The following is a 13330-nucleotide window of genomic DNA, read 5'->3' on the forward strand; positions in this document are numbered from 1 at the left end:
CTACATGTCCGAACCACCTCAACAACCCTTCCTCAGTCCTCTGGACAACAGTTTTGGTAATCCCGCACCTCCTCCTAACTTCCAAACTACGAATTCTCTGCATTATATTCACACCACACATTGCCCTCAGACATGACATCTCCACTGCCTCCAGCCTTCTCCTCGCTGCAACATTCATCACCCACGCTTCACACCCATATAAGAGCGTTGGTAAAACTATACTCTCATACATTCCCCTCTTTGCCTCCAAGGACAAAGTTCTTTGTCTCCACAGACTCCTAAGTGCACCACTCACTCTTTTTCCCTCATCAATTCTATGATTCACCTCATCTTTCATAGACCCATCCGCTGACACGTCCACTCCCAAATATCTGAATACATTCACCTCCTCCATACTCTCTCCCTCCAATCTGATATTCAATCTTTCATCACCTAATCTTTTTGTTATCCTCATAACCTTACTCTTTCCTGTATTCACCTTTAATTTTCTTCTTTTGCACACCCTACCAAATTCATCCACCAATCTCTGCAACTTCTCTTCAGAATCTCCCAAGAGCACAGTGTCATCAGCAAAGAGCAGCTGTGACAACTCCCACTTTGTGTGTGATTCTTTATCTTTTAACTCCACGCCTCTTGCCAAGACCCTCGCATTTACTTCTCTTACAACCCCATCTATAAATATATTAAACAACCACGGTGACATCACACATCCTTGTCTAAGGCCTACTTTTACTGGGAAAAAATTTCCCTCTTTCCTACATACTCTAACTTGAGCCTCACTATCCTCGTAAAAACTCTTCACTGCTTTCAGTAACCTACCTCCTACACCATACACTTGCAACATCTGCCACATTGCCCCCCTATCCACCCTGTCATACACCTTTTCCAAATCCATAAATGCCACAAAGACCTCTTTAGCCTTATATAAATACTGTTCACTTATATGTTTCACTGTAAACACCTGGTCCACACACCCCCTACCTTTCCTAAAGCCTCCTTGTTCATCTGCTATCCTATTCTCCGTCTTACTCTTAATTCTTTCAATTATAACTCTACCATACACTTTACCAGGTACACTCAACAGACTTATCCCCCTATAACTTTTGCACTCTCTTTTATCCCCTTTGCCTTTATACAAAGGAACTATGCATGCTCTCTGCCAATCCCTAGGTACCTTACCCTCTTCCATACATTTATTAAATAATTGCACCAACCACTCCAAAACTATATCCCCACCTGCTTTTAACATTTCTATCTTTATCCCATCAATCCCGGCTGCCTTACCCCCTTTCATTTTACCTACTGCCTCACGAACTTCCCCCACACTCACAACTGGCTCTTCCTCACTCCTACAAGATGTTATTCCTCCTTGCCCTATACACGAAATCACAGCTTCCCTATCTTCATCAACATTTAACAATTCCTCAAAATATTCCTTCCATCTTCCCAATACCTCTAACTCTCCATTTAATAACTCTCCTCTCCTATTTTTAACTGACAAATCCATTTGTTCTCTAGGCTTTCTTAACTTGTTAATCTCACTCCAAAACTTTTTCTTATTTTCAACAAAATTTGTTGATAACATCTCACCCACTCTCTCATTTGCTCTCTTTTTACATTGCTTCACCACTCTCTTAACTTCTCTCTTTTTCTCCATATACTCTTCCCTCCTTGCATCACTTCTACTTTGTAAAAACTTCTCATATGCTAACTTTTTCTCCCTTACTACTCTCTTTACATCATCATTCCACCAATCGCTCCTCTTCCCTCCTGCACCCACTTTCCTGTAACCACAAACTTCTGCTGAACACTCTAACACTACATTTTTAAACCTACCCCATACCTCTTCGACCCCATTGCCTATGCTCTCATTAGCCCATCTATCCTCCAATAGCTGTTTATATCTTACCCTAACTGCCTCCTCTTTTAGTTTATAAACCTTCACCTCTCTCTTCCCTGATGCTTCTATTCTCCTTGTATCCCATCTACCTTTTACTCTCAGTGTAGCTACAACTAGAAAGTGATCTGATATATCTGTGGCCCCTCTATAAACATGTACATCCTGAAGTCTACTCAACAGTCTTTTATCTACCAATACATAATCCAACAAACTACTGTCATTTCGCCCTACATCATATCGTGTATACTTATTTATCCTCTTTTTCTTAAAATATGTATTACCTATAACTAAACCCCTTTCTATACAAAGTTCAATCAAAGGGCTCCCATTATCATTTACACCTGGCACCCCAAACTTACCTACCACACCCTCTCTAAAAGTTTCTCCTACTTTAGCATTCAAGTCCCCTACCACAATTACTCTCTCACTTGGTTCAAAGGCTCCTATACATTCACTTAACATCTCCCAAAATCTCTCTCTCTCCTCTGCATTCCTCTCTTCTCCAGGTGCATACACGCTTATTATGACCCACTTCTCGCATCCAACCTTTACTTTAATCCACATAATTCTTGAATTTACACATTCATATTCTCTTTTCTCCTTCCATAACTGATCATTTAACATTACTGCTACCCCTTCCTTTGCTCTAACTCTCTCAGATACTCCAGATTTAATCCCATTTATTTCCCCCCACTGAAACTCTCCTACCCCCTTCAGCTTTGTTTCGCTTAGGGCCAGGACATCCAACTTCTTTTCATTCATAACATCAGCAATCATCTGTTTCTTGTCATCCGCACTACATCCACGCACATTTAAGCAACCCAGTTTTATAAAGTTTTTCTTCTTCTCTTTTTTAGTAATTGTATACAGGAGAAGGGGTTACTAGCCCATTGCTCCCGGCATTTTAGTCGCCTCATACGACACGCATGGCTTACGGAGGAAAGATTCTTTTCCACTTCCCCATGGACAATAGAAGAAATAAAAAAGAACAAGAGCTATTTAGAAAAAGGAGAAAAACCTAGATGTATGTATATATATATATATGCATGTGCGTGTCTGTGAAGTGTGACCAAAGTGTAAGTAGGAGTAGCAAGATATCCCTGTTATCTTAGCGTGTTTATGAGACAGAAAAAGAAACCAGCAATCCTACCATCATGCAAAACAGTTACAGGTTTTTGTTTCACAGTCATCTGGCAGGACGGTAGTACTTCCCTGGGTGGTTGCTGTCTACCAACCTACTACCTACCTACCCCTGATATATCTGTATTTATACAATGTACGCATCTTGATGTGTCTGTACAGTATTTTGTTGAAGAGCTGCACTATCACGTGGTCATCAAGTTACTGTACATGCAGTAAGAGAATTAATTCCCAGCCTCTCCTACTTCCTTAGTAAGTGCATCAGAGAGATTTTTCAAGTGTGATTCATATCATATGTTGCATCATGGAAGCTAGATATCACCAACAGCCTGACCACTCAGAGAATAGGCCACAATTAGTGAATGGAGGATTGAGCTTCCAGCATCTTTACATTGAATGACCAACAAGAGTTTAGTGCAACAGTGCGGCAAAATGTAAGGCAATTCATGTTTAACCAGTTGAATACACAAAAGATAAATACAGTGGACCCCAGGTTTGCGATGGCATCGGTATCTGATAAATCCGGTATTCAATACATTTTAATGCAAAAATTTTGCCTCAGTTCCCGTTAAAAAACCCAGTATACGCGATTCGTCCGAGACGTGTCCACATGTGGCCTGAACTGCCCCGTGTGTGCCAGTGTTTACAAGCCAGCCAGTGTGCTTTCATCTAAGGATACATTCAGTACATTCCATATTATCAAAGTGTTTTTGGTGCTTGTTTCTGCAAAATAAGTCACCATGGGCCCCAAGAAAGCTTCTAGTGCCAACCCTTCGAGAAAAAGGGTGCTAATGACTATTGAACTGAAGAAAGAGATAATTGCAAAGTACGAAAGTGGAGTGCATGTGTCGGAGCTGGCCAGGTTGTATACAAAACCCCAATCAACCATCGCTACTATAGTGACCAGGAAAACGGCAAACAAGGAAGCTGTTGTTGCAAAAGGTGCAACTGTGATTACGAAACAGCGACCGCAAGTGTTAGAAGATGTTGAGAGACTGTTATTGGTGTGGATAAATGAAAAACAGATAGCAGGAGATAGCATCTCTCAAGCGATCATTTGTGAAAAGGCTAGGCAGTTGCATGACGATTTGGTAAAGAAATTGCCTGCAACTTGTGGTGATGTGAGTGAATTTAAGGCCAGCAAAGGTTGGTTTGAAAGATTTAAGAATCGTAGTGGCATACATAGTGTGATTAGGCATGGTGAGGCTGCCAGTTCGGACCAAAAAGCAGCTGAAAAATATGTGAAGGAATTCAAGGATTACATAGTCAGTGAAGACTTGAAACCTGAACAAGTGTTTAATTGCGACGAAACAGGCCTGTTTTGGAAGAAATTGCCAAGCAGGACCTACATTACTCAGGAGGAAAAGGCACTCTCAGGACATAAGCCTATGAAAGACAGGCTTACTCTTCTGATGTGTGCCAATGCTAGTGGTGATTGCAAAGTGAAGCCTTTATTGGTGTATCACTCAGAAACTCCCAGAGCATTCAGGCAAAAGAATATCCTCAAGGCTAATTTGTGTGTGCTGTGGAGGGCAAACAGTAAGGCATGGGTCACTAGGGACTTTTTCTATGACTGGTTACACCATGCATTTGCCCCCCAATGTGAAAAATTACCTAACTGAAAAGAAATTAGGCCTAAAGTGCCTCCTGGTATTAGACAATGCCCCTGGTCATCCTACAGACTTGGCAGAGCGACTTTCTGGGGACATGAGCTTCATTAAGGTCAAGTTTTTGCCTCCTAATACCACTCCTCTCCTGCAGCCCATGGACCAGCAGGTCATTTCCAACTTCAAGAAACTGTACACAAAAGCTGTTTCAAAAGTGCCTTGAAGTGACCACAGACACTCGATTGACTCTAAAAGAGTTTTGGAAGGATCACTTTAATATCCTCAATTGTGTAAACCTTATAGGTAAGGCTTGGGAGGGAGTGACTAAGAGGACCTTGAACTCTGCTTGGAAAAAAACTGTGGCCAGAATGTGTAGACAAAAGGGATTTTGAAGGGTTTGAGGCTAACCCTGGGAATCCTATGCCAGTTGAGGAATCCATTGTGGCATTGGGGAAGTCCTTGGGGTTGGAGGTTAGTGGGGAGGATGTGGAAGAGTTGGTGGAGGAGGACAATGACGAACTAACCACTGATGAGCTGCTAGATCATCTTCAACAGCAAGAGGCCAGACCTGAGGAAACTGCTTCGGAGGAGGGGATAGAGAAATTGAAGAAGTTGCCTACTTCAAAGATTAAGGAAATGTGTGCAAAGTGGCTTGAAGTGCAAACCTTTTTTGATGAAAATCACCCTGACACAGCTACTGCAAGCTGTGTTAGCAACCTGTACAATGACAATGTTGTGAACCACTTTAGGAAAGTCATAAAGGAACGAGAGGTACAGGCCTCTATGGACAGATATGTTGTGTGAGAAGTCCAGTGGCTCTCAAGCTGGTCCCAGTGGCATTAAAAGAAGAAGGGAAGTAACCCCAGAAAAGGACTTGCTACCTCAAGTCCTAATGGAAGGGGATTCCCCTTCTAAACAATAAGTTCGACACACTCCCCTCCTCCCATCCCATCAATCATCACCAGATCTTCATTAAAGGTAAGTGTCATGTATTCTATTGTTAGTAGAGTACTACAAACTGTGCATGTCTTCTTCAGTTTGTGTGCATTAAACTTAATATTTCATGTGGTAAATTTTTTTTTTCATACTTTTGGGTGTCTTGCACAGATTAATTTGACTTCCATTATTTCTTATGGGGAAAATTGATTCGCTTTTCGATAATTTTGGTTTACGATGAGCTCTCAGGAACTGATTAATATCGCATACCGGGGGTCCCCTGTACCGTAATCAATGGGCTAAATTCATTGTTATATTAAGCTAGTTGGCAAAAGAAGCTAGTTAATATAAACACTGAACATATTTCTTACCAGCTGTGTTGAGTATGGTGATCTCGGCAAACCACTGGTTTGGCATTTTGTAATTTCATCTCTGCTCGCGTCCGACTCATTGACAGCCAAGAGAGAAGACCCTGATGCTGGGAGATCGTATGGGCGGTGGGGTAACAAAGGGTAATGATGATATTCTGGGGGCATGTGGGGGTGTTGGGGCCCTGGTGGGGGTCTAACTGCAGCTGCAGCAGCAGCTGCTGCTGCAGCTGCAGCGGCTGCTGCTGCCACTGATGGATGTCTTGGTGGATGAGGGTCAGACGCTCCAGTGGGATGGGACAGTACAGGATGACTGGAGCCTAACGTTGACACTGAGGGGTTGACCAACGGTGGAGGGTTTGGGGAATGGGGCTCACTGATGGGGGTGGCACATTTGGTGGGAGGGCCAGTGCTGGGGGAAGGGGAGGATGAGGGACAATGACCTCCCCGATCCCCAGCAGGGGAGGATGGTCGGGATGATGATGGCTCCATGTCTGCCAGCCCCCGAACCTGAAACAAAATACATTACTGAACCACCAACCTGCTGCAGACCTGAACAAAACAAAACAAAAAAAGTGTTTTGTTAAATAATGAAATGAAGGCTCCTTTTACTTGTAAGAAAATACTTTAGTATAAAATATGACCTGTATATAGTACAACCTATATCATTAGCATCAATAATGAGTTCATTCAAAAATATTAAACATTAGCATTCAAAGACAATATGACATTTGCATTAAGGAATGAAAACTAAAGTCCATCTCATTAGTGCACTAGCCCAAAATGCTGTGCATCCTACAGGCCTCCAGATTATTTATGTTTTGAGCCTACAGTAATTGTGAAAAAATTGTATTGTAATTTAGCACCAGATATATTTATGTCTGTCACTGAGTACATGTATTCTTGCACTGCCTATGCAACTTCTACATTCACTCTTATACTGAAGTCAATCTGTTACATTTATTATGTACTCAGGCTTCCTTCAATTGACGGTTGCTGGACTGACAACTTATAAAATTAAGAAGAGGACTCATTTTATAGAAAAATTCATGATACTGAACAAAACTGATAACCCTAACTTCAAGAAGTTTAATATGATACATAGAAGAGGCAGAAATTAAGACAACCATTATGGCTGGGTGACTTCTCATTACTAGTATAAAATAGTTTAGTATATGTCACTCCTAGAAGACCTGTCAGAATGTTATAAAAGAGCCTCCAGCTTGTTCCTGACCAAGCTCCTCACTAAGTCCTTCTCTAACTTATAAAGGGTTCCATATCCCCCAACCCCCATAACATCTGGCTAGAGGTCAGCTCTCATGGGAAACTCAGCACATGGTCTTCAGAGAGGCTAGATTTCCCTGACAGAACTAAGGTTTGAAAGCTAGCAGCCTAAGACTCCTACCTTCACAAACACATAGAAATAGGAAACCCAGTCCCAAGATATTACATCAGTATGTAATAAGCCTATAGAGCAGCATCCTTCAAGGCAAGGCCTAAGCTACAATTTAAAGCATATATCTTTGCATCCTTCAATGCAAGGCCTAAGCTACAATTAAAAAACACATCTCCCTGTCTTTTGAAAATAACCTGCTGCTTGTGAATCAGGAATATGGAATATACTGCAAATTTCAAACATTAGTAAATTGGTAACTGATTCTCCCAAAATCCCCTAGTTAGGCTTTCCTTTATTATCAGCTACACTGATATTTGCCTAACATAAAACAGAAAAAGTAACCTAAAGACATATACAGTGCATGTTTTTATTAAAAACATTTTAGTTTGTGAGAACTTTAATAAAATAATTTCTCTCTCTACAGGTCTTTAATTTAATACATGTCAGCTATCAGATAACTGCTTGTCTTTCATTAACTGAGACAATTCCTACTAATGCCTATGTTCTCTTTTGTTTATCTTGTAGAAAATATAAAGAGGATCCACAATACAAGGTGGTGCCCCAAGTGTTATTTGGCTATCAACTCAAAAGTACAATAGGACCCCAGTATCCATGGAGGATACGTTCCAAGGAACTGCGATGGATACTGAAACCGCGGATAGTAGCGAACCCTACATATAAGTCCTATACATACCTATTATAAAGTTTAACTGATAAATTATGCACAGTAAGTGGAGAATTATCACTTTTCACAAATGGGAAGCACCTCACGGTTTCTCTTAGGCTTTGAAGAACTTCCAGCTTCACTACTTTTGTGCTTTGGGGTCATTATTATGCAAAATTAAGAGGTATTTTAGGGCCACAGTAAACTGTGGATAACAAACCGTAGATACCGAATCAATAGATATGGGGGTTCTTCTGTAAAATGAAAATAAATTTTACTTTTTATTAACATATCGGCCATTTCCCACCAAGGCAGGGTGACCCAATAAAAAAGAAACACTTTCATCATCATTTACTCCATCACCATCTTGCCAGAGGCATGCCTACACTACAGTTAAAAAACTGCAACATATCAACACCCTTCCTTCAGAGTGCAGGCACAGTACTTCCCACTTCCAGGACTCATGTCCATCCTGCCAATGCATGTGAAATGGAAACTTTGTAATTGTTTTACACAATGGTAGGAATGCTGGTGTCTGTTTTTTCTGTCTCACAAACACGCAAGAAAACAGGTACGTCTTGCTACTTCTACTTACACACAGGCACACTATAAATACATGTACACATATGTGTATACACACAGATCTGAATTTTCTCCTGTTTTCTAAATAGTTCTTTTTCTTATTATTTCTTTTCATCTCTATGGGGAAGAAGAAAAGAATCTTTCCTCCATAAGCCATGTGTGTTGTAAGAGGCAACTAAAATGCCAGGAGCAATGGGCTAGTAACCCCTTCTCCTGTATAAATTACTAAAAATAAGAAGAAAATGAAAATAAAAATAGTGTATTTTAGGTGTTGACATTTGCAACACTTGTAATTTGGTTATTGATATATTTATTAGGAAGCTCTAAACCTGTAGGAGTCATACAGAACCTGGAGAAATGGAAGGCAATCATGAGCCTTCACCAGCACTAAGGCACCCCCATGAGGGAAGTATATTTCTAGATGTATACAGAGAGAATTATTATTATTAAATCCATGAGGGGGAAGCACTAAACTCAAATGGGTCATACTGTGTCTAGGGGAAGAATAGAAGACAATCTGGTTCAGTCCAAAGACAGGAAGGCCAGGTCCAATTCTCTGAATCAAGAGCTCCTCACCAACTTCAATGACCCTCCGTTGAGATATATATAGCAAAGAAAGCTCTGTAGTTAAACATTTTGAAGATTAAAAGTTAAGATAATGGTTGTTCAAGTGTGGTATTCTCAGAGGATACTGATGGTAGGCTGGGAAATACCTGGTCAAGTATTTTGGATTTAAGAGACAGAGGGTCCTGGTTCAAATTACCTCTGATCATTAGATACTGAAATAATAAAAGAGTGTATACATCAGGCAAAGATGTTAAGAGGAGCTGAGAAATATATATGATAAGGGATACTTCTGCAGTACTGTGCTTTGTAACTACAAGTGCTGATGCTCTCACTTTGCCTGCCCTCCTCTCAGAAAGCTGACTCTATGATTAAACTAACTTATACCATCAACTTCTGACTTTTGTCTTTAGCACACGAGTACACTCTTCACACTCCTTTTCTCCTGACATTAGCTTCTCTTTGCAATATGACACTGTACGGCCTACATGAATTTGGTAGGTTTTGTGAATGCAATAATCTACAGCCACACACACCATATGTACCTTAACTCTGAAGCATTTTTAGTATGATTTGTTGAAGCAAATATTTTAAGTGTGTTTTTATGTTATTCTGTACATATAACAGAGATAAATTAATTAGTTTCAGGTGCCAATAAATGAGGTTGTACTATACAAGGAGCAGGAATGGTTTAAAGCAAAATATGACAAATGTGTCATTCAGATATCTGAAAAGAAACTTAGTTAGAAATGTTTGCCCTTCTTCACAGAAACTGTAAATCAATTTATATTAATACCAAACATCATGACTTATGTCAATATTGGGAAATTTTAAGATAAGATAAGATAAGATTTCGTTCGGATTTTTAACCCCGGAGGGTTAGCCACCCAGGATAACCCAAGAAAGTCAGACTGTCTAACTTATTTCCATTGGGGTCCTCAATTTTGTCCCCCAGGATGCGACCCACACCAGTCGACTAACACCCAGATACCTATTTGCTGCTAGGTGAACAGGACAATAGGTGTAAGGAAACGTGTCGAAATGTTTCCACCCGTCAGGAATCGAACCCGGGCCCTCCGTGTGTGAAGCGGGAGTTTTAGCCACCAGGCCACCGGTAGTAGATTCATTTCTTGCATTATTCAATAAGTGTAAGTGCAAACACAATATGGACAATATTTAGAATATTTCCTTTCTAACATTCTCTTCAAAAATCTTTTATAATATACAGTAAAGTGAACCCCCGCCTTACGATTAGCTTCCAATGCGACCAATTATGTAAGTGTATTTATGTCAGGGGCCCGAGACTGTTCAACTGCCTCCCAGCATACATAAGGGGGATTACCAACAGACCCCTGGCAGTCTTCAAGCTGGCACTGGACAAGCACCTAAAGTCGGTACCTGACCAGCCAGGCTGTGGCTCGTACGTTGGTTTGCGCGCAGCCAGCAATAACAGCCTGGTTGATCAGGCTCTGATCCACCAGGCGGCCTGGTCACAGACCGGGCCACGGGGGCGTTGACCCCCGAAACTCTCTCCAGGTAAATACATGACTTAATTAGAGGACCCCCACATTATCATTTACCTCTGGCATTCCAAACATACCTACTACATCCTCTACAACAATTTTTCCCACTAGTATTTATGTCCCCCACAACAATTATTTTCTCACTTGTGTCAAAACTCCCTAAATATTCACTGTTGGTTTATTTCCTTTTTTTCTGGTCACCCTATCTTGGTGGGAGATGGCCACCTGGAGTTTACCTGGAGAGAGTTCCAGGGGTCAATGCCCCCACGGCCTGGTCTGTGACTAGGCCTCATGGTGGATCAGGGCCTGATCAACCAGGCTGTTACTGCTGGCTGCACGCAAGCCAACATATGAACCACAGCCCGGCTGGTCAGGTACCGACTTTAGGTGCTTGTCCAGTGCCTGCTTGAAGACAGTCAGGGGTCTATTGGTAATCCCCCTTATGTATGCTGGGAGGCAATTGAACAGTCTTGGGCCCCTGACACTTATTGTGTTGTCTCTTAATGGGCTAGTGACACCCCTGCTTTTCAATGGGAGGATGTTGCATCGTCTGCCGAGTCTTTTGCTTTCGTAGGGAGTGATTTTTGTGTGCAAGTTTGGTACTAGTCCCTCTACGATTTTCCAGGTGTATATAATCATGTATCTCTCCTGCCCGCATTCCAGAGAGTACAGGTTCAGGAACCTCAAGCGCTCCCAGTAATTGAGGTGTTTTATCTCAGTTATGCGTGCCATGAAGGTTCTCTGTGCATTTTCTAGGTCAGCAATTTCACCTACCTTGAAAGATGCTGTTAGTGTGCAGCAATATTCCAGCCTAGATAGAACAAGTGACCTGAAGAGTGTTATCATGGGCTTAGCACCCCTAGTTTTGAAGGTTCTCATTATCCATCCTGTCATTTTTCTAGCAGATGCGATTGATACAATCTTACGGTCCTTGAAGGTGAGATCCTCCGACATGATCACTCCCAGGTCTTTGACGTTAGTTTTTCGCTCTATTGTGTGGTTGGAATTTGTTTTAAACTCTGATGAAGTTTTAATTTCCTCATGTTTACCATATCGGAGTAACTGAAATTTCTCATCGTTGAACTTCATATTGTTTTCTGCAGCCCACTGAAAGATTTGGTTGATGTCTGCCTGGAGCCTTGCAGTGTTTTCAATGGAAGACACTGTCATGCAGATTCGAGTGTCATCTGCAAAGGAAGACACGGCACTGTGGCTTATATCCTTGTCTATGTCTGATATGAGGATGAGGAACAAGACGGGAGCGAGTACTGTGCCTTGCGGAACAGAGCTTTTCACTGTAGCCGCCTCAGACTTTACTCTGTTGACTACTACTCTTTGTGTCCTATTTGTCAAGAAATTATAGATCCATTTACCACCTTTTCCTGTTATTCCTTTAGCACGCATTTTGTGCGCTATTACGCCATGGTCACACTTGTCGAAGGCTTTTGCAAAGTCTGTGTGTAGTACACCTGCATTCCTTTTGTCTTCTAGAGCATCTAGGACCTTGTCGTAGTGATCCAGTAGTTGGGACAGACAGGAGCGACCTGCTCTAAACCCATGCTACCCTGGGTTGTGTAATTGATGGGTATCTAGATGGGTGGCAATCTGCTTCTTAGGACCCTTTCAAAGATTTTTATGATATGGGATGTTAGTGCTATAGGTCTGTAGTTCTTTGTTATTATTTTACTGCCCCCTTTGTGGAGTGGGGCTATGTCTGTTGTTTTTTAGTAACTGTGGGACGACCTCAGTGTCCATGCTCCCTCTCCATAGGATGTTAAAAGCACGTGATAGGGGCTTCTTGCAGTTCTTGATGAACATGGAGTCCCACGAGTCTGGCCCTGGGGCAGAGTGCATGGGCATGTCATTTATCGCCTGTTCAAAGTCATTTGGTGTCAGGATAATGTCAGATAGGCTTGTGTTTGCCAAATTTTGTGGTTCTCTCAAAAAAAATTAATTTAGATCTTTGACTCTCAGTCTAGTTAGCGTCTTGCTAAAAACTGAGTCATATTGGGACTTGAGTAGCTCACTCATTTCCTTGCTGTCATCTGTGTAGGACCCATCTTGTTTAAGTAGGGGCCCAATACTGAATGTTGTTCTTGACTTTGATCTGGCATAAGAAAAGAGATACTTTGGGTTTCTTTCGATTTCATTTATGGCTTTTAGTTCTTCTCGCGATTCCTGACTTCTATAAGATTCCTTTAACTTTAGTTCGATGTTTGCTATTTCTCTGACCAGTGTCTCCCTACGCATTGCAGATATATTGCCATTCTTTTCCGTCGCCTGTAAAGGGAGCGCCTGTCTCTTTCTATTTTGCATCTACTCCTCCTTTTTCTTAAAGAAATATGCCTTGAGTATACATCAAGTGCCACAGAGTTAAAAAAAAAAAAGACTTAGTACACACAAAATACTGCTTAGTCTCATGGTGTGATATTTCTCTTCTACACCTAGTGCTAGGCCCATTGTTTTAGGAGACCTAGCTTCACTCTGCCACACTGTAAAACAGCATGCAAGGACATAAAACCTCCACAAGAATGTTTATTTGCTTCTGGATGGATGAGCCTGAGCCTTTTTGTTTTAGCTACATATTTACTCTTATGTACTCTTCATTGTCTTAACTTCAGTACAGTTCAGGGCCAACTAAATTACCATG

General features: G+C 41.4%; 1 protein-coding gene across 1 annotated transcript in view; it reads right to left on the reverse strand.

The window, feature by feature from the left end:
• The window catches only part of LOC128687920 (zinc finger and BTB domain-containing protein 14), a 693050-nt gene that overhangs the window by 44504 nt on the left and 635216 nt on the right, over positions 1-13330 (reverse strand). Inside the window, exon 5 of the mRNA XM_070083596.1 lies at positions 5955-6461. Coding sequence (XP_069939697.1) covers positions 5955-6461 — 507 coding nt within the window. The remainder of the gene's footprint in view (positions 1-5954; positions 6462-13330) is intronic.

The sequence above is a fragment of the Cherax quadricarinatus genome, chromosome 10 (assembly GCF_038502225.1).
Source record: "Cherax quadricarinatus isolate ZL_2023a chromosome 10, ASM3850222v1, whole genome shotgun sequence".
NCBI lineage: Eukaryota > Metazoa > Arthropoda > Malacostraca > Decapoda > Parastacidae > Cherax > Cherax quadricarinatus.